Source organism: Medicago truncatula, chromosome 4, assembly GCF_003473485.1.
Source record: "Medicago truncatula cultivar Jemalong A17 chromosome 4, MtrunA17r5.0-ANR, whole genome shotgun sequence".
NCBI classification, from domain to species: Eukaryota; Viridiplantae; Streptophyta; class Magnoliopsida; order Fabales; family Fabaceae; genus Medicago; species Medicago truncatula.
In genome coordinates, this window is record NC_053045.1 from 45,719,732 (window position 1) to 45,742,344 (window position 22,613).

The following is a 22,613-nucleotide window of genomic DNA, read 5'->3' on the forward strand; positions in this document are numbered from 1 at the left end:
ATCTTTTTCGTTTAATTCGATGCAACAATGGACGAGAGTAACTTAGTAGGTAGAGGTCAAGATATTGAAAATTGAAATATTTAAAAAAAAAAAAAAGTGAAATAAAACAAAACAATTTAAATAAACCCTTTTTGACGAATTTTAAATAACTTTAACTCTAGCATAAACTTGAAATTGTCTCTTTATCAATGTTAAACTACATGTCTCATTGATATAACAAAGGGTCGACACAAAACTATCAATTTCGTCAATAAAATATGATTTATTGAATAGTTATAGGTGAGGAGAAAAGTTTATGAATCCATCATTCAACTTGGTTCAAATAAACAAACCCAAAGTATATAGTAAGTATGGCCAAAACAACATTGGTAACAACATTTGATGGTGCTGCTTCTTGTAAATTCTCCATGTTACTCCATTGGTCAAGTGTGTTAGAATAGAACATTTGCACTTAACAAAAATATAATTAATTTTATTTGTTATTTATAGTGAAATATGGTTAATTTGTTCAATGTTGAAGCCATAGAGAGTGTGAAGCCTGTTGTGTTGATGATAGTGGTCCAGTCAATATATGCAGTGGTGAATATCATGTTAAAGATGGTAACAAATGATGGATCAAGCTTAAGTGTTCTTATTGCTTACCGATTTGTTTTTTCTACTGCTTTCACTGTTCCATTTGCTCTCTTCTTTGAAAGGTATGTCTCTTTTATAAAAAATAAAATAAAATATTGTCAACTATGATTTGGTCTCTATAAGTGAACTAGTTTTTGAGTAAAACAAAATAGTTTTAATTTTGATTCTCGCAATTGTTATTTATAGTTTTTATTTCTTTCGAATTTGAAAGTACTGTATATGATCCCTGCCATTATGTGATATTTGGTATATAAAAAAATTGAGGGGGTGTGATATTTGGTTATTGTTCATGACTTCATGTGTTTCAAAAAAGATTATATGATTATTTTTTTTAAGGATCCTTCAAGGTGGTTGCAATTTCTTATTTTAAAAATAAAATTTAAAAAGAAAGGCCGATTAAACTTTGATTGAATTGTTTTTTTGTTTAATTTAGAAATAGTTTTCACTTAAATCACAAATCCACAAAAATAAGTTTTATAACCTTTCTTGTCAATAAAAAAAGTTTTATAACCGTTGTTTCTGTGGTGTCCACTTGTGGTCGTTGGATACCGCTCAGTCCACTGTCAACATCAGTTTGTTTATTTCTAACCACAATTCAATCAACCTTATGCCACTCTCGACCAACGCTTCAACAACCATCGACCACCAATCTAACCACCTCTGATCACATAACCTTTAACCTTCGACCACCATTTTCACACCTTTAGACCACCACTCGACTACTGTTGACAATGGCGGATCTTGAGTAAATTTGTTGGGGGTGCCAAACCACTATGAAATATATATAAAACAATTTTAAAAAGAAGAAAGCATCATCACCTAACCTACTGGATAAAATTGTTTGATAATACCAAGCGGGTGCAGGTTTGAATCCCCGCTACTATGTTTTTTTTTTAATAAAATATGTAAATACAAGAGAAATATGTAAAAAAAAAATAAAAATTGGCGTGAGTGTTGAACTCGCAACCATAGGGTGTCTTTAAGACTAGTTTACTGCTGCGACAACCGAATATTTATTGTAATAATACGACTAATATAATATATATTGAAAACCTATAGGGAATGCCATGGCACCCATGGATCTTCACTAAGATCCGCCAATGATTGTTGACCATCTTCGATCACCAATTCGACCACCACCACCTCTCATACTGACCCAACTACAAACACCATCAACTATAGTGAAACTAGTTAAAGAGTGTGATTTAACCCAAAAAGAAAAACTGAAATTCAACCCAAAATTGAAATTCTGAAAACTCAAAATTGAAACCATATTTTATTTTTAACAATTTTAAAATAGAAAAACAAAAATCTCTCAAACTTAACACCTAAATATGTATGTGATGTCATTCTCTAGTGAAATTATCTGAATAATTATTTTTGACTCTTAAAGAAAAATGAAAGTCAAAATCTAAAAACGATAATTTCAAGTTTTAGAGGGATGAAAACCAAAAATAAATTAAATTAAATATCTTAAATCAAAACTCTTACATTTTATGGTGTAAATAAATTTTTTCGAATTTCAGAAGTAATTAATCGAAATGAATTTTTTAGAAAGACGAAAACGATTTTATCCCATTTTCGGAAGCTTAAAAAAATTAAATTCTAATATAAATAACTAAATACCTAATTCTTTCATGAACTGGCCTAAATCGGCTTATATTTAAAGAGCTTTTTTTACATTAATAAAAGGGGGGCTTATATTTAAATAAGGGGTGGTAAATCTTCACATTAGCAACCCAGACCTTACTTATAATATGTCTGTCCCTGCCAACTGAATTAAGTTCATGGGAAAGAGTCGGGAACAGTTCCGTTTTACACAAAATATCGTCACATTGAAGTAGAAAAAATTAATTTACTTTACTATTTTCGTACAATTGTGAAAAAAAATATGTATATATCTGCAATTTTTATCGTCATGTTTCACCAGAAAAAGTTTGCGAAACCTGACTGGAACGGTGCTATTCCAAGCTTTTCTTTGTGGATTATTTGGGTAAAATTTCTATTACACAGGTACCTTATTTTATACAGTAATTTAAGTGAGGATTATGTGTGAATACAAACAAATTTTCAAAATTTTCAGGGGATCCTTGCAACAAATCCTCTATGTTAAATCTTTGGCTTTGGTTTCAGCAACATATACTATAACCATGTTAAATCTCATCCCAGCCATTACCTACCTCTTGGTTGTTTCTCTTAGGTAAGTAAGAACCTTAACGTTCTACTTCATCCAAAATAAAATATAAATACACATGCATTTTTTCTTATATTTTTAATTCTAAGTATCTTTCCATTATTGATACTGAATAACATTTAATCAAACGGTTTAAAAAAATGTGTTTTGAAGAATGGAGAAGCCAAACCTTGGAACACTTGCTGGGAAAGCCAAGTTGATGGGAACTTTATCTGGAATCTGTGGTGCCATGATCCTCACTTTATACAAAGGCAAAAAGTTATTTAACTTTTCAGTTCACATCGACTTATTGGAAAAATATGTGACATCAACAACACATCATTCCCATGCTGGTTCTCATGTTTGTGGTCTCATGCTAGCTTTGGGCACTGCTTTCAGTTTCTCATTATGGTATATAACTCAGGTATAGTACAATTGCTTCAGCAACTTGTTAAATTTTAGTACAAAAAAATGTGTTACCATTTCAAGCCTAAACTTACTCTGTGTAATATTGTTTATGGTTCATAAGCACAGTCAAAGATGAGTGAGAATTTTCCATGGCACTATTCAATTGCGGCTTTAACCTCTATAATGGGTGCAATCCAATCTTTTATATTTGCTCTTTGCACGGAGAGAGATCGAAGCCTATGGAAGCTTGAATGGAACTTGAGGCTTTTAACGGCAGCATCTGCGGTACATTCTTGATTTTGGTGTTTTTATCGATAAGTTTTAATTTAATTTTTGTTTCAACGAGCCTAACAACGAAACTCACCAAGTAATGAGATATTCAATTGATTTTGGTCTCTAATTTTCTTTCATAGGGTATATTGGCTTCTGGGCTTTGCTTTGTCCTGTTAGCTTGGTGTGTGGGCATGAAGGGACCCTTGTATGTGTCTGCTTTTAATCCTCTATTGCTTGTGCTTGTGGCTTTCATTTCATCACTACTATTGAATGAATACATTACAGTTGGAAGGTAGGCAAAGCAACTAGATTTCATAAACAATTTTGTTGCAGTAAATGTGTGACACAAATTACAGGTCTCGACTGCACGGCCTAAATCAATGGTCTTGATTGTGTAAAATTGATTTTGTGAATGTGTAATTTGAGCCGTCTAGTCTCAAAATCAATGATCAAGATTGGTTACTACATGTAACTGTGTGATCAATAGATTTCCTTTGCAATTATGTAATTTCAAGTTCCATATATATGGTTTTATATTATTATGGTTTTTGTATTCATATTGTGCAGCCTAACAGGAGCCACATTGATTGTGTGTGGATTGTACATGTTATTGTGGGGTAAAAGCAAAGAAGCAAGAGAGGTGGATAATATGAATGAAATAGTGTCTGCAAAAGACTCTATTCAATGTGATTCAATTCCCATTGCCAACTCATCTTTGACTTGCATCCAAAAGGAGCATGACAAGAAGATACCAATTGTTGCTTCTGGTGTATCATTAAATGGCAACAATACTTTAGGAAAAATTCAACAATTAAACATTTGAAGAAACTGTTTCATATGATTAAAATTATATGCATGTATATTTTCACATTGATATTTTTGAATAATAATGGTGAGTATATTTCCTTACTTTTTTTTACTGCTAAATTTGTAATATGTCCTAACACAAGTTACCAAGAGTTTGATAATAAACAGAATTATTTATATTTAGGATCAATATATACTCATTTTAATTTCTCTGTGTAAAACCTTCATCTATAATGCTCCTTGTTTTCGCTACCTCCAGGTCGGGCCCAAGGGTCAAGGGGTCTAAACTATGACTTTAGGAGAATTTCCCTTTGGGTCTTTTGAAATTTTCATAGGCCTCCCAATATTTCCAAAATGCCCTTGTTTTACACCTTCGGCATTTGCGAACCGATCCAATTGGGAGATAACTTTTGATCCAATCAGAAGATAATTTTTTATGGGCCTGCAAAAGCTTTGACATAAATGAGCATGACAGAATTGGCAGAACATGCTTTATGTTCAATTGGCCTGATGATTTCGTCTTAGACATAGATTTGTGTTCAAAATGCTCCATATCAAAGCAATCCGTTAAAATATTAAATTAAAATCATTTTGATAAACCAACAATTTAAGTTCATTAACAAAACATGAAATCATTCCGAGAAATAACAAAAACGATATATAATGTCGCATGAAAACATAAAAATGTAATCCTAACTACTGAGTTGATCACTCTAAAACTCCTCGGTAACTCCTCCGTCTAAGCCTCAATTGGTATTTGGTGGCAGACGTCTGCTATGCAAAGCATCCAGAGTGTCATTGGCATTATCCTGCTTTATCAGAATCTCTCGAATACCATACTTAAAGCAATTTGAAAAATTAAACTTATCGTTCTTACTGAGAAATCTGAGCTACTATTTTCAAAGTCAATAACTTACCCAGTAGAGCTTTTGAAGCTTACAAATAGGCAACCTGGTTGCTTTATCTTTCTCCTTTTACATGATGCAATTGGCGGATAACCTTATAGGTAGATGAAAAATATTGAACAAATGAAGGGAGGAAAACGGCATAAAAAACGTTAACTATAACACAAACTTGAAGCTAATTTGTCAACTTAGCAATGCTAAACTTCATTGTCTGCTTCATATAACGAAGGGTCAAACAAAATTATCCTTAGTCAACAAATGTTTTCAATTTTTGAGGTTCATATAGATAAAAATATTGAAATCGAAATTATTAAATAAAATATAAAATGAATGAAAGAAAATTAGATAGACCAGACATAGGCCATGTCAGACGGTCCGGCTTATTCCAACCCTTATTTTATTCCAAACTGAAAAAAAGAAAGTATAAATAAACTATATCCACTTTTGTCAACAATACTTTCTTAATTTTTTTTTATAAGTTCGGTGTCCTTAAATTTTGTTATATGTATAGGTGACACAAAAAGTGTTCATGAATCCGGTACCCATTTTCATTTCAATATGGTCAATTTATTCAATGTTGAAGCCATAGAGAGCGCAAAGCCTGTTCTGCTAATGATAGTGGTCCAATCTATATATGCATTGGTGAATATTATGTTCAAGATAGTAATAAATGATGGAACAAGCTTAAGTATTCTTATTGCATACCGATTCATCTTTTCTACTGCCTTCATTGTTCCCTTTGCTATCCTCTTTGAAAGGTGTATCTCTTTCCTATGTACATAACATATTTTTCTGTAGTAAAACTAAAGTACACATTACTCATTAAAATAATGTCACTTTGCTAGAGAAATTTTGACTATATTTTTACCCTTTTCATTCAGTTATAGGGACTAATTATATATGCAATTTTTGTTGGCATGCTACAACAGGAAAAGTGTGCACAGCCTTACTGGCAGGGTTATATTCCAAGCTTTTCTTTGTGGGTTATTTGGGTAAATTTCTAATACACTCACTGAATTTAAGACATAAGCTTAAGCAAGAATTAAGTATGAAATGATTAAAATTTTGTACTTTCAGGGGATCCTTGCAACAAAACCTATATGTTAAATCTTTGGCCTTGGTATCTACCACATATACTGTAGCCATGTTAAATCTCATCCCTGCCATTACCTACATCATGGTTGTTTCTCTTAGGTATGTATGCTCCATAACATAACCATGTATACCATTGTTATTGAATTTCATTTGATTTGATCCAACGGTTGGGATATGGTCTCCTAATTCCTTCTTGCATTGCAGGATGGAGAAGCCAAATCTTGGAACTTCAGCTGGGAATGCCAAGTTACTAGGAACTTTAGTTGGAATTGGTGGTGCCATGATCCTCACATTATACAAAGGCAGGAGGTTATTCAACTGGTCAATGCACAGTGATTTATTGCAACATGCATCATCACCACCACAGGGTGCTCCTGCTAAATCTCACATGTGGGGCATCATGCTAGCTCTGGCCACTTCTTTCAATTTCTCATTGTGGTTTATAATCCAGGTACCATAGTTGATAAAAGTTGATATAAGTGTCATTGAACCTATCCAAGATCCATTGGGTTACCTGTTATCGGGCAACTCAGGTCACGTTCCATATGTCCGGTCCTGAGCATGAGAGGGGTGTTAAGAGACCCGCATCTGATGAGATATGGTCTAAAAATGTGTTTATAAGTGGTTGGTAGTCCTCACTTTACAAGCAGTTTTGTAAAGGTTGAGTTAGGTCAACCCAAATTCTAAGAATAGTAATTTTTTACCAACAAAAAAGTGTGTTACTGTCTCATGGTCATAGTCATTGTGCAACTACTGCAGCCAGTTTAAAAAGCACAAACTCAAGGTTTTGTGCACTAATTTCTATGAATGTTTGAATGAACCTGTTGCACATTTTAATTGTTTAAAAATCCACAATTTTATTATAACTATTCAATTTAAATACATTGCACTTCAAACCTAAACTCGCTCTAATACAATATCTTTTGTTGCATTATGAATTCGAATAAGCACAGTCAAAGATGACTCAGAATTTCCCGTGGCACTATTCAATTGCGGCTTTAACTTCTATAATGAGCGCAATCCAATCGATTGTATACGCTCTTTGTACAGAGAGATATCGGAGCCAGTGGAAACTTGACTGGAACTTGAGGCTTTTAACAGTCGCTTCAGCGGTAAATGCTTGATTTTGGTGCTTCTATTAACAACTTCATAGCAATGCATGCCATGCTCAATTGAAGTTATAACATATGACTGAAGTCTCTAGTTTTTTCACAGGGTATATTGGCCTCTGGTACATGCTTTGTCCTGTTAGCATGGTGTGTGCGCTTGAAGGGACCTCTATTTGTGTCGGCTTTCAATCCTCTAACGCTTTTGATGGTGGCCTTAGCCGGATCAGTCTTACTAAATGAATACATCACCATAGGAAGGTGAATTGAGCTCTAAATCAGCTTTGCAATTTTGTACCTTCAATTTCTATATATGTGTCGATGCCTTATATATTATGGCTTGTGCATGTGTATTATTGTGCAGTCTAATAGGAGCTGTGCTGATTGTGTGCGGATTGTACATGTTATTATGGGGGAAAAGCAAAGAAACAAGGAAAGTGGAGAGTGAGATTATGTCTGCAAAAGGCCCTATCAAATGTGATTCAATACATATTTCGAATGAGAAGAAGGCGGCAAGTGTTGGTCCTGTTAAATCATCAACTCTCAACAATACTTCCGGCAAAGTATAACAATTGAACATTTGAGGATCACTATTTATATGATCAGTTTATATCCAATAAATTAACTTATTGTAGAACTAAATCAACTTATATTTCAACAACCTTTAACATTGTTCACTAGAAAAAGACCATTAACTAACATTGCTGCTGTTATTTCTTTGTTCCCTTGGTGGATATTAGAGAAGTTGGCAGAGTTACACCGTCCCATATAGAAAGGATTGTGGATTCTACGCGAGCATCATTTGTTGTATAGTTGTTAAATTAGGTTGCAATATTTCTGTTTCCCCTTAAAATGTTTTCCATTTCATCATCCTCGGACATGGCCACACGAAACCAGACCATAATGTGTTGTCGTATGCAATTATCCCACCTAGCTTCTTCACCAATGTCAATAACAGCTCCTGATATTTTGTGAAGTTTTCCTTGTCAGTAAGTCCATAAATTCTTAATAAAATGATTCTTCATGTTCACCATACAATTTATGGATTTTTTTATATTTGGTTGGGACAATATGGAAACTATCAACCAACTCTTTTGGTGCTAACCCTCCAAAAAATAGGCAATATACTTTTAAAAACAAAGGTCAATTATTTGTAACAATTTTTATTTTCATATTCTTGATTTTTCAACCTCTAGTCCTTGGGACTAATATGTCAATTTCTGCTCTAAATCTAATAATAAGACATCAAAAATTGTTATTAGGTGTTTGATATAATCTGGGATAACAAACACATTAGAGAACAAAACCTTATTAGAGTCCACTGAAATTAGAGAACAAAACCTTATTTTTCCTTCAATATGCATAACCTCATCAAATTAATTTACCATATAAAACCATTTCAGACAGTGACAAAAACATACAATTAGAACTCAATCCAATTACATATGCATAAATAACAATGAAACACATAATCAAAACTGTCAATATTTGTAATAAGCATATTCCAAACAGTTAACCAATAAACATTTCATGAAATATTGAATCAGCTCATATGGCATACTATCTCATGTTATAAATGTAGTCAAACACATATTACCCTACAAATCCAGACACCCAAGAGTTCATAATACAATATAATTGAAAATATCAAGAAAATGGTGAAGGAGAATATTTTGAAACCTCATTCTTCTTGTTTGTATCATCTTCTTAAACTTGCTCTCCGTCAACAGGGAATGAAAGCAGAGACTCCGTATACATGATCGCTTGGGACCTAAGTGGATAGTTATGGTAGGAGGAATACTCTAAGAGTTGTCCTTTATCATTATACTTCACCAATCCAAGACCACCGTCTGATCCAATAATATCACCACTTTTTGTAGAACATAGAGGGTAAAAATTGGGAATGGCATCATCAATCCGAACAACAAGAGTCTTAGTCCAAGACGAATGCAGTTTGTATTCTTTCATCACCCGTAATTTAAGTGTATGATTATAACTGCCCATGGCCCATAGACTAAGAAATTCTCCAAATACCCACAAACCAAAATATGGAGGATCATCGTGAAAATCATCTGGAACTGGAACGGGTATCTCTAACAGTTTCCTTTCCATTAAATTAAAGGCAACAATAAGATGCAGTGGTGAATCACGACGATAAGTTAACCAATGAATGGCCCCATTTAAGAGTGACCCTACTTTGGCATTATAAAAGCCATTCCTATATGCGGTGTGAGTACCCTCAATTTCTCTCCATGAATTATCTTTCAACGAGAAAAACTCCAAATGTGATGACCTTGTTTTATCACAAGATATTGAAACAACCAAGTAATCATCTCTAGACTGGTCATAACCAAAACCATATAGAGAACCGAAATAATATTCTTCCAAATTGGAGTTAAAAGGAGACAAGGGTATTTGTTTGTGAAATCCAGTGGATGGATTCCATATGTAGATGTTTAAAGAACGGTGCAAAAATACAAACCCTCTACCTGAACCTTTAATTTGAAGACGAAAACAAAATTCGGGAGGCGTAAAATTGAGGTTGAGTGAATCAGGATCATTTTTAAACGATGATTCAAAATCTCTAGATTGAATTGGAATTGATGAATGTGATATGAACAGAATTCGACGAGTTTGTGCTGTGGCCGTAAGTTGAAAATGTGAATTTGCAAAGTCGGGATTAGATATAAGAGTTAACCATGACTTACAAACGCATGTAAAACTTATAAGAGACTTCACTGACAACCTCAGTAAGATTTCGATGATCAAGTTGTGAGGTAGATACAGCTTTTGATTCTCCATACGGCTTTGTTTTTCTTAGGGAGGTGTATTGGATTAGAATTTTAAAAGACTATTTTAATAAAAAAAAAAAAGTCTTTAAGATTTTAAAAGACTGTGTGAGATTGTATTGATTCTCTGAGATTTTAAATGACTTTTTATATAAAAGACTTTATGCACTCGTGATTTTAAAGGATTTATCACACAGACTTTTAAGGATTTCAAAGGATTTCATGTGATTTTAAAATTTCAAAAGATTCAATAAATTTTAGGGGAAAAAGAGCAAACTTACAAGCGTGAATGATAAAAATAATGAACAAATAAATTCTAGCGTTTGAATAAAGAAAAATAAAACCAATAAAAAATTATTTTACTATTGATTTTCAAATTTTAAGAATTTTATGGAATTTATAAGATTTTAAGGGACTAAAAAACACTCTAACACATTATTCTCAATACACATTTTATATTTGTTAAAAATGTTATTCCCATAAAATTCAATTGTACATATTTAAAATTATGCCAGCACTTACAAATCTTTCAAAAAAAAAAATTATGTCAGTCATTACAAATCGGTCGAGTTACACGAGTTTACCGAGTGTTAACTCAGTCAAACTCGTTAAACCTTCCAATTTTACCAGAAACCGATTTTACCTCAGAGTTAACACGATTTTTGTATCTAAAAATGTAAACTCGATAATCTCGGAGATTTAACATTCGATTTGCGGAACATTGATTACGACATACTCTCTATCATAATATTCTCAATACAATTTTTTATTTTTTTATGAAATAGAGAGAGGGGGATGAGAGAGAGAGAGAGTGGAGAGATAGAGAAACGAAGAGAGAATAGGGAGGGGGAGAGAGAGAGAGAGAGAGATGAGAAGAAAAAGATAGTAATTTTTAAAATAAAAACAATCTCAAGAAATCTCATCTTTTCATGAAAGACTTTTTCTTATTAAAATTACACTACAAAATCCCACAAAATCCATCAAAATCCAATTTATTAAACAATCCTTCGAAATTTGAATGATTTTGAATACCACAAGACTTTTTTTAAATGATGAAAAATCTTGATTGAATACCTCAAGACTTTTTAAAAATGACAAAGAGTCTTGATTGAATACCACAAGACTTTTTTTAAATTGCAAAAAGTCTTGATTGAATACCACAAGACTTTTTCATAATTAAAAAGTCTTTTAAAATCTCAGAATTCTAATCCAATACATCCCCCTTAGTTTGACTTTGCTTCAGTGTCTCGAGTAAGAGTTTTTCTAATTACACCTCTTTAATCTTGGTTGCATATCAAAATAACAAAATTACCCTCTCATAAAATTTAATTTTCAAAAAACATCTTCCTTTTTTTTGGTTACACCCTAAATTCCCTCTTCGGTTTAAGTAGGTCATGTAAACTTAGTTTCAGTAGGTCATGTAAACTGAGTTTAAGTGTACATACTTAAACTCAGTTTAAGTAGGTCATGTAAACCGAGTTTAAGTGTACATTTAAAAGTTTAATCTTGTTCAATGATTCTATGTAATCTCAGTTTAAGTATGTACATGTAAACTTATTTTAAGTAGGTCATGTAAACTCAGTTTAAGTGTACATACTTAAACTCAGTTTAAGTAGATCATGTAAACTTAGTTTAAGTAGGTCATGTAAATTCAGTTTAAGTGTACATCTAAAAGTCCAACCTTGTTCAATGATTATACGTAATATCAGTTTAAGTATGTACATGTAAACTTAGTTTAAGTAGGTCATGTAAACTGAGTTTAAGTGTGCATACTTAAACTCAGTTTAAGTAGGTTATCTAAACTAAGTTTAAGTAGATTATGTAAACTAAGTTTACATGAACCTACTTAAACTGAATTTAAGTTAACCTCAACAATGTAAAACTGAAACTGTCGTACAGTGCAGTTGAATAAGAAGAAGAAAATTGAAACCAGCGTTATTGAAAAAGAAGAAAAAATTCACTTATTTATATGCAATTGAGTATGAATGAAAGATGTTTTGATTCACTCTTTAATCTTCCATAGAGATTAATTGAACATCAGAATTGTTTGATTGTTGGTGGGTGAAAGAGAGTGAAATTTTAGAGTGATAATGAATGAAATCAAAATTTTAAGAAAATTTATATAAAAGGACAATTTTGGTATTATCAAAAACTTTTAAAAAAACTGAGTGTAACCAGAAATATATAGGGTGTGAATAGAAAAACTCATAAACCCTACTCGTTCAAATCAAGGGTTTAGAACCTATGAAAGAAAGGCATATAAATAAATTTAATTCAATAGAAGAAAAAAAAAATGGCCAGAATTAAAAATTACCCGTAAACATTGGAATAGATATTTTTTTGTTGAGGGATCATTGGAATAGATATTTGTATGTTCTACTAATCCATAAATCCATCAAGAAGTAAATAAAATTTAGACGATGATATTTCACTGGAAAACTCGTACCAAAAAATATATAAGGTTTTTTATTAGAATAGATACTAAGTATGTTTTTTTTTTAAAGAAGATAATAATATGTGTGCTTGTTTCGAGGATTATTATTTGGCTGGTGTGTGTTTGGACAATTTGGAAGGAGAGAAATAACTGTGTTTTCAATAATGTGTCCGTCGATCCTCTTAGTATTGTTGAAAAAGTGAAGCTGAACTCTTCTTTATGGCTTCGGTCAAATGTTGTTTCTTTTCTGTTTGATTTTCACGATTGGTGGAGGTATCCACTATTGTGTGTAGGTATCATGTGATTGTTTAGTTTTTTTTTTCTTTGGTGCAGGCATCTTATGGTAGGTGCCTTTGGTTGTATCTGACTTTGGGGGTTTCATCTCTTTTGCACACCTTGTACAGGGTGAAATATCACTCTTTTGTGCAATATATCTCATTTTGATTTGTTAAAAAAAAATTATTTAGGAAAAAATAAGTTAAAAATATAAATTGGATATTTTTGGTACGAGTTTATAAACATTGTTCTGATATATTATTTACTCGTCTATTGTGCTGTATATACAGAAAATTACCACTTTCGACTCTTTCTAACTGACATTTTCTTTCTAAAAATGCTCTCGATTCTCAATATATCTAAAAATGCCCTCAATTTTCAATATAAATAACACATGTAACAAATAGATAAGAATAAATTTAAATACTAAAATAAAAGTGTAATAAACACAAATGTCCAGTTTTTTCCTTTATCATTTAAAAAGTGCAACAATGTCCAGTTTTTTCCTTTATCATTTAAAAAATGCAACAAACTAGATAAGTGTTTTTATACTTACATTTTCATTATCCCAATTATACCCTTAAACAACAACTTTTTCTATAATAGAGATTGTTGTTGATATCATTAAAAAAGAATTTAGATTATATTTTTTTTATTATATTGTTAGTTTCATTGAAATAGATAATCATGATTAGTTTGAGTTGTTATAATTTGAAGCAAAAAACATTTATATTTTTACTTTTGATCAAAATTAAAATTTCATATAAAACATCGTTTATAATTTTGAAACGTTAGCGCAATAAAAATAGCAGAAAGATTGGCACGTGAGTGCCCGTCTTTTCACTATAGGAATAAAATTTACAAACTATTTGTCGACTTTTTATTCAAGTATTTAGATGGTGAGAATTTTTTAATTCTTATCGGATAAAACACAACTACCAATAACAATTCCTTCAAAAAAAAACTACCAATAACAATAAAAAAAATTAGGAATTTCAAGAATTTACAAAAACATTTGTGGGATAAATATTCCATGAAATAGAATTTCTGGGAAAGTTAATTTTGGAAATAAATTTTGAAACCACAGAGATGGGCACACACATGTCAGATTTTTTGTTTTTTATTGCAATAACGTTTGTAAATCTTTAAAAGATCTTTCACGAAAAAAACGTTTATAAATCACGAACGGTGTTTTTTATGAAATTTTGATTTTGATTAAGAATATAAATATGGTTTAATAGCAGTTTTAGCCCCCTAAGTTTTAAGAAGTTGCGATTTTGGCCCCCTAAGAAAAAAACTTACAAAACCGCCCCCTAAGTTTTGATCTAGTGGCAGTTTTGCCCTCCTAGGCCAATTTTGACTCGGTCAACGCACACGTGTGTATTTATTTATTTTAAAAAATAAATAAATAAAAAATAATTTTTTTAATTACAAAAATAAAATACACGTGTGCGTTGACCGAATCAAAATTGTTCTAGGGGGTCAAAACTGCCACTGAGACAAAACTTAGGGGGCTAAAACTGTTATTAAGCCTATAAGACATTGTTTGGTAAAACACCTAAATTAGCTTATAGCTTATAAGCTCGTTTGACAAAAAAAACTCTGTTTGGTAACACTTTTTTACCATGAGATTATAGCTTATTTCACGAGCTTATAAGCTATTTTTCAGAAGCTATTCCAAGTAGCGTTTGAGGTTATAGTTTCTCACTTTTTCTTCCACTTTACCCTTATTATTTCATCTAAATTCCATTTTTACCCACTACAATTTATTATAATATAGCTCCATAATAAATATCACTGTTATTTTTTTTAGAAAATATTACTAGCCCTTGTTAATAAATACACCAACCAGCTTTCTTTGTAATTCTCTGTATACAATATACCATTTTTTTTTACAGAACAATATACTAATAGTTAGTGTTATTTTTTTACTCTATGGCTTTCGTTGTTATTTTTTTTATACAATATGCCTTAAAAAAAATTGACGAAACGCAACAATATACCTTCAGCTTTTATTTATTTATTTTTTTATGAAAATATACCTTAGTGTTATGTTCTTTATTATGATTTTTAATCTCACGGACATGTTTTTTATTCTTTGATTGTTCTTTAAAAAATATACCATCAATTATGTTACATTTTAATGAAATTATACCTTTCATTATTTTAAAGTATTTTTTAAAGAAAATTTAGATTACGAAATTACAAATACTTAAATATTATTTGATATGATTTTATTATAAATTAAGAATGTCCTTTATGTTATTTTACATTTATCAGCTAGTTGAACAGCTAGTTTTACCAAACACTTCAGTTAGCTTATAAGCTATTAGTCATCAGTCATCAGCTATAAACTATCGGTCATCAGCTATCAGCTAGCTTATCAGTTATCCGCTATTTTTACCAAACAGAGCCTAAATATAAATGTTTATGATTTTCAAATTATAACAAAGCCAGCCTATCATATTTATTTATATTAATGACATTAATAATATAGTAAATATGATATAAATTCTTATCTTTTATAATGACAGCGATAATTAATATTAGGCTTAATATATTACTTAGGGGGCAGCTTTTTAGGTTTTTTTTCTTAGGGGTTCAAAATCGCAACTTTAGGAAAGTTAGGAGGCTAAAACTGCTATTAAGCCTTAATATTATTATAGCAAAATTTATTTAAACGTATAATTGAGATAATGATAAAGTTAGTGCAAAATCTCTTTCTTTCTTTTTTTTTTGTTCAAAATATCATATTTTCTCTATATATTGTATAGGTATAGATTAAAGTAATATATTTGATTTAGGTTTCGACTAGGTCGAGGCTTACTCTATTAACAAGTTTAATCACTAAGAAATATATTATGGAGTTGCATTGACAATGAACACTAGAAAATTTGATGATCTTAATCGGCACCACATGATGGAGATCACACGCAGATCCAAAATTAGTGTTGGATTGCGTTTGACCTATCTAAGGACATGTAACAAGAGAAAAGTACACTCACTTTTAACATGATAGGCAGAGTGCTTATGAATACACCGCTCTTCGATAGGAGTCAAAACCATCATCCTCTGGCTGTCAATATTTGTTCACTTCAAATCATCCATGTCGTTTGTGGGAGTTGTATTCCTACATTCGCCACTTCTTATCTCCTCCAATGTGCAACTCTTAACATTTTTTTTTTTAAAGAACTCTTAACATGTTTATTCATAATAGAAATTAAAATTATATATTTATTGTTTATTTCAACAACTGTTTATTTAAAAAACACATAACATTTGCTGCTGTTATTTCTTTGTTCCTTTGATGCCTTAGAGAACTCTGCAGAGAGTTACACCGTCCCCAATAGAAAGGATTGTTGATTCAATGCGAGTATCATTTGCTATAAAGTTGTTGAATTCAATTGCAACTTTTCTTTTTGGCCTTATTGTATCTTCCATTTCCTCATCCTCAGACATGGCCACTGAACCAGACCATAATGTGTTGTCATATGCAATTATTCCACCCTTCTTCACCAATTTCAACAACAGCTCGTGATACTTTGTGAAGGATTCCTTGTCAGCATCCACAAATGCATAATCAAATGATTCTTCATGTTTGCCCTGCAATTCATGGAATTGTTTTTTCCTTTAATTCATTGTCTAAACAAATCAGATGCTCTGGAGGTTAAAGTGAAACCAAATATACTTAAGAAAAGATTGGATTAAACCCATAATTTTTCTTTTTGAAACAGCAAAATATTATTAATGTAGACAGATTCAGAATTAAGCACAAGTAGCGCTAACCCGAACAAGGTCTCAACGGATACAAACAGAAACCTCACAAGATGAAAGTTAAAAAGATTCAAATCGAAGCAACAGATAAAGCTAGAGCAAGAGAAAAGTTCAAAGGACAACAAAAACGATATTGCTACCCATACAATAACGCCACAATGATACAGTTTAAAACATCGCGCTACTGCTACATAAAGGATGATACATTCAATGAGTTCCAAGAGTGAACCAGTACCAGCAACACGCAAAAACACTGCAGCAGCCACCCAAACTAGAGAAACAGAAAGTAGCACAGAGCCAGAACCAGACCCCTGTGCACAATCAGACAGGACTAGACTCCAACAAAGCCAAATACTAATACAACAGCCGACTCAATCCAAACAACAGATAAAATTGGACGACCAAAAAATATATGATTTTTTGTTTCAACTCTGCCACAATCCACCAACACATAGAGAAGAAGAGTTCAGGTTCACCCCTCTTTTACTAAGATTTTCCTCAGTAGGAAACTAGGAATCCTAACAAATGGTAAGCTACCTTAACTGAGAAACTCGACTCTCCTCACTTCCAAACATCTTCCTGTCCCACCCTCCAACTTCTCAACTCCAAGAACCAAACCGTTTCCTCCTCCCGTTGAAACAACCTTCTTCTCCAACTCCTTCAACAATCATATCTGCTAGGCATTTATCTTTATCAAGCGATATATCATAAACTCTACTAAAGAGATGACGCAAGTTGTCTCCATCGCTCCATCCAAAAATTCGTGCCTTTCCCATCTCCAATCACCTTCCTTAAGTTTTCATCAAACCAACTCACCCCTCCACGCTTCGGATACGCTACTCATATAAATATATTCATACAGAAATTCAATTTGGATTGGATCATGCTCACCCATAGTAGTTAGTTATATTTTCAATTGAACAACAATATAAATATATTATTAATTAATACATAATACAGATGGCTACTCATATTTTTAAAAGGTTGGAACAAATCACAAATTCAAGTCAATGGAAAAAAAAAAAAAACTTACATCAATAAGACTGATGATGCCTGATAATGCATCACAGTGGATAAACTCAATTTTGTGCTCAACTTCTGCCTTCTGAATGAAGGGCAATCCTGTCTCGTACGCTTCTTTATCCTTATCAATTCCTATTACCTGAAATTAGAGAAATTTATTAATAACTACACTTTATTCTAATTTATTCATCATCGTCGTCAAATGTAAGATTTACACTAAAATGATACCTTGCCGTCAAAAGGAAGAGCAAGAGCTGTAGCAAGAAGAGAATAACCAGTGAAGACTCCAATTTCTAATGTTTTTTTAGCATTCATAATTTTAAGAAGCATAGATATGAATTGTGCTTCATCCAAAGGCACATTCATTATACTCCTGCCAGTGCCACCCCCAACAAAAATTAAAATCAAATTAATTTTATACAACTAATTATATTTAATCATTATGATTAAAATTATAAATTGCTTTGATTATATCGATCGTATTGTATTATTATGTGTAACTTACAATTTCCCATACTTCTGAATTGTTGTTTCTCTAAGTTGTTTCAATTGTTCGTGCTCTTTTGGATAGGAACTTGTTTCAAGAATGTACTGGTTAAAAGACAAGATGACAAAATTTAATTAATATCTCTATTAAAAGTTGTATCTGGTTTCAGTGAAATTAGTTAATTATTACCTGAAGAAGTGCTGGAGTTTTGAGGATGTTCTTGGCCATGGTTCAAGTCCAGAGCAAACACCAAAATGATCTGTTGACCAGCAATTAACCAATTTCTCAACCTATATAATCTATCCTTAAATGTCTCGTTTTAATAGTTGTTTAAAGAAACGATTAGTTATGTTTTTCAATAATAAAATTATTATCATATACTAAAATATTTTTTAACTGTAGTCTTAAGAGTCCCACATCGGACAGGACATGGCCTAACAATGTATTTATAAGTGGGGGCAATCCTCTCCTTACAAGCCGGTTTTGTGGGGTTGTGTTAGGCCTAACCACAATTTCTAAGATGGTATCACCACAATTTCTAAGATGTAGTTAGTAGAGTAGTTAGGTTGAGTAAAATTCAATTAATATGGGTATAATAGTTGGAAAAAATAATGGTACTTTAAACAACAATTATAAGAAAAAATGTTAAAGTTCTCTTTGGTAAGAACAAAAAAAAAACCTTATGGCTTATATCTAATAACTAATAAAATCTGAAATAAAATATTTATGATTTAGAGAATAAAATGTGTCAAATACATGAGTGTACATCATCAATAACATGTGAGCTATGATAGATTGGATTTTCTCAACTAACTCGTAGGCGACCTCATTCACTTTTGTCTCTTGTTGAACTTGACATGACAGTTTCGAAAACTATTAACTAACAATTGTTTATGAGAAGATATGACACAACCAAACTCGCTACTATCATCTATATGTGAATTTATACAATCAACAACTCTTTTAGAATCAAGAGCGAAATCCACATTGTAGAACTCGAGATCCGACACTCATTCCAAAGTTGTATGTAACCTGACAGCCTCCCCCGCATCTATATCACACGAAGGAGCAAACCAGATTGTTTTTGCAAGAACAAAATCATCAGCATCATCTCCAAGACACATTCCCAAACCGACCTTATTAAGAGATGTGAAAAAGGATGCGTCAATGTTACATTTATACATGTCAGGTGTCAGAGTCATCCATGCTTCCTCGTCTTGCTTCATGGGACATGGATAGACCATGTTGGACTGATCGTGGTTGTGGGACTAGATTGTTTGAGCTGCTCTCCAATCATTCAGTAAATGGGTTGCGTGATGAACTACCTGCGAGTTGGATTCGTTATTTTGTTGCCAAAGTTTCATTCTGCAACTCTTCCAAAGGCTCCACATAACCGTGGCCATGAGCTCACACTGATCTGAAGAGAATTGCTGCAAAAGAGTGAAAATGAGTGCATTTATATTATAATCTTGACGAAAAACCCTATTTATTTTGTCACATAAAATCACATCACGCCACGTTTGAACAGCTTTAAGACATTCAACGAGGATATGGATATTATCTTCATAATTTTTATTGCAATGTACACAGTCAAGTGGGCAAGATAAACCTCTGCTGCTAAGGTGAGCACGTCTGCACGTGTTGGAAAACAACCACGACACACGCGCCATAAAAAATTCTTGACTTTGAGAGGCATTTTTAACTTCCTTATTGAATTCCACCGGCCATGTACATGTAGATGAGAATTATCTGCAATTTCAGACACACATATTCTATATGCACTTCGAACATAATACTTACTGTAACGCTCCAAATTTATTTAATTATTATTGGTCGATTTAAAGTCTTTTTATAATGATTTCATATTATTATGTGGTGTGTTATATTTTATTATATACTTTATTTTAATAATAATTAGATTAAGTGAGAAATTAGTATTATTTTGGAGTTTGGGGAATTAATTAGGATTTAATAGAATTAAGGGGGAGTTAAATGAAAATAAGGGGAGTTAAGTAATGGGAAGTTAGGAAAAGAGAAGTGAGAAGCAGTTTACCTGAAACTTTTGGGAGAAAAGGGAGAGAAGAGCAAGTAGAGCCAAGAACTGATTTTGCTGTGCATTTCTTTCTGCAAAATTAAGGTAAGGGTGAGACTATCATTCAGTGATCTAAAGTCTATAATTTTAAAATTGGATTTATCATGTGAGTTGTTCTTAATTTGGGGTTAGGGTTGTGTACTCATATGGGTAGTTAATGGTTGTTGATTTTCGTTGTTTTTCTAAATTCTTTTGATGACTTTTTCGCTGATTTCGTGTTCTTTTATGTTACTATAGTTATATGTTTGATTTTCGTTAATGGAACTGTGATGTTTATATGTGAATTTTTATACATCATGCTCGTACGTTAATATAGTTGTTTTGATAGGATTATATACGATCGGTAAAAGCTTTAAATGTTATCGTTTCATGTTTCTGATCTTGATATATGAGATGCATGATATTTGTGAAAGCATGTTTCTGTTTTCTATTTTTTTCTTTTATATGTCAATCTGCCAAAATCGGTTTACACATTTAATATTGATTTATGAAATATGTTATGAGAGAGTTTTAAAGATCCTTAAAACATGTTAATTATTCTCGCTTTCGGTGACATTACTTTGTGCATTATGGTTTCATATGATTTTATTATATTTAGAATAGTGATAAAGACCTTTAAAACATATAACTGGTTTTACTTTGAAAATGTTTCTAACGGTGATATCATAACTTGGATTTAGAAAATGGATGCTCTTAATCATATGTTAATTGACAAGCTTTTAGAATTCAATGAATAACAAATGAGATTTTCTCCATTTTAAACTTTGATTTCAAAGTTCTTCCGTTTACTTTAGATGATGACTTATTTGATGATGTGTATAGATGTGTTATATAAATATGTGTTATTTGAAGATGTGTGATTTAAAGACGTGTTATTTAAAGATGTGCTAGTTAAAGATGTGTGATTCATAGATATGTTATTTTGTGTATTTGTGACTAGTCCTAAAAGTAAAGTCTTGTTTATTTTGAAGTATAATTGATTTAGAATGGAATAGAATTGATGAAGTGTAATTAATGAATTATGATATTATGATGCAAAGTCGTTGTTGTTGTCGTTGCCGCTGTTGTCGTCAATGTCATTAAAGTTGTAAGTTGTCTTTCCAAAGAATTGGAGTCTTAAGTTGTTAATGTTGTTTAAGTTGTTGAAGTCGTAGTTGAAGCTGTTGTTGGTGATTGTTTATGTTCAGGTGTTTTCTAAGAGGTGGTGTACTCTTACGTCGTTGTTTATAAGAGGTGGTGTACTCTTATGTCGTTGTTCTATAAGAGGTGGTGTACTCTTACTTTATCGTTTTTCTAAAAGGTGGTGTACTCTTACTTTGTTGTTGTCTATAAGAGGTGGTGTACTCTTACTTTGTTTATGTTGATGAGTATGACGAGGTTATGATGATCTTCTATAGTGTTGAATGCGAGGTTGTTATGATATTACATGAGGTTATCTATGAGTTGTTAAATGTACTTGATGAGGGTTATGTTAAGTTGCCTTCTATTCATGAGCACTAAGGGGATGTTAAGGAGAATTATTATTGAGGGTATATGATGATGTCTATGTTGTTAATTGTAATTGATGAATTTTATGCTTATTATTATTGTTTGAGAAATCTCACCCCTTCTGCTTGGAAATGTTGCCCTTCGTATGGGTAACTTGCAGGTATTTGAAGATTAGTAGGAGTGGTGGCTCAAGTGTCTAGGGCTCTGATACGTACGGGATTGGATTTTCTTATTGTTTTTCATTCCTATGTATCAATTTTTGAATATTGCTGATGTAGCCCTATGGTTGTTGAATTTATGTTGATAAGGCTTTTATGCCAAGATTTAATTATGGAGATTTAAATAGTTGCTGTTGTTGTTTTGATGCAAATTTCCGCTGCAAAATTAATGATGATTTTGAAGGATGCTTATTAAATAGATTTTATATTCTATTTGAGAAAATTTGAAAATGTAGTGTGACATGTCCGTTTGGAAATTACTCTGATGCATGTTTATTTATTAATTAATTGATTTTGGGAAACGGGGTGTTACACTTACCACTCTTCTACCTTTTCCAAATCAATTTATCTTCCGTAACAAGAGGCTGAAGCGGTGTATTAAGAGTTAACTGTGCAGTGGGAACATCAAATAGATTATAAATTAAGGGAGCTTTCCAAAGCTTTAAATCTTGATCAATAAATTCCCATAATTTCACCTGCAACAAAGGCTCAAATATTGGATTAGTTATTGACAAAGACAGGCCATCTTTAAGCCAAGGAACGCCTAAAAGAGGTATGTTAGCTCCTGAGCCCATACACCATTGCGCGCCCTGTTTCACCACAATTTTTGCACTAAATATACTCCGCCAAAC

General features: G+C 32.0%; 4 protein-coding genes across 4 annotated transcripts; 2 read left to right on the forward strand and 2 right to left on the reverse strand.

Annotated features, from left to right (window-relative positions):
- Window positions 1-350: 350 nt before the first annotated feature.
- On the forward strand, window positions 351-4,406 carry LOC25493317 (WAT1-related protein At1g68170). Its single transcript, XM_024781612.2, has 7 exons — window positions 351-695; window positions 2,564-2,626; window positions 2,717-2,833; window positions 2,981-3,230; window positions 3,341-3,499; window positions 3,628-3,779; window positions 4,055-4,406. The coding sequence occupies exons 1-7, from the start codon at window positions 496-498 to the stop codon at window positions 4,308-4,310; spliced, it is 1,197 nt and encodes a 398-aa protein (XP_024637380.1). The 5' UTR covers window positions 351-495; the 3' UTR covers window positions 4,311-4,406.
- A 1,290-nt stretch (window positions 4,407-5,696) lies between these two features.
- LOC25493318 (WAT1-related protein At1g68170) lies at window positions 5,697-7,990 on the forward strand. The gene is made up of 7 exons (XM_013601796.3): window positions 5,697-5,957; window positions 6,129-6,191; window positions 6,277-6,393; window positions 6,499-6,745; window positions 7,248-7,406; window positions 7,510-7,661; window positions 7,765-7,990. The coding sequence occupies exons 1-7, from the start codon at window positions 5,758-5,760 to the stop codon at window positions 7,967-7,969; spliced, it is 1,143 nt and encodes a 380-aa protein (XP_013457250.1). The 5' UTR covers window positions 5,697-5,757; the 3' UTR covers window positions 7,970-7,990.
- On the reverse strand, window positions 7,924-10,205 carry LOC25493319 (F-box/kelch-repeat protein At3g06240). The gene is made up of 2 exons (XM_013601797.3): window positions 9,081-10,205; window positions 7,924-8,361 (listed from the first exon to the last, which is right to left on the reverse strand). Exon 1 carries the CDS (start codon window positions 10,200-10,202, stop codon window positions 9,108-9,110), a length of 1,095 nt encoding a protein of 364 aa, XP_013457251.1. The 5' UTR covers window positions 10,203-10,205; the 3' UTR covers window positions 7,924-8,361; window positions 9,081-9,107.
- A 5,525-nt stretch (window positions 10,206-15,730) lies between these two features.
- LOC25493320 (flavonoid 3',5'-methyltransferase) lies at window positions 15,731-18,444 on the reverse strand. The gene is made up of 5 exons (XM_013601798.2): window positions 18,373-18,444; window positions 18,202-18,287; window positions 17,925-18,069; window positions 17,707-17,835; window positions 15,731-16,502 (listed from the first exon to the last, which is right to left on the reverse strand). Exons 1-5 carry the CDS (start codon window positions 18,409-18,411, stop codon window positions 16,212-16,214), a joined length of 690 nt encoding a protein of 229 aa, XP_013457252.1. The 5' UTR covers window positions 18,412-18,444; the 3' UTR covers window positions 15,731-16,211.
- Between the last annotated feature and the right edge of the window lie 4,169 nt (window positions 18,445-22,613).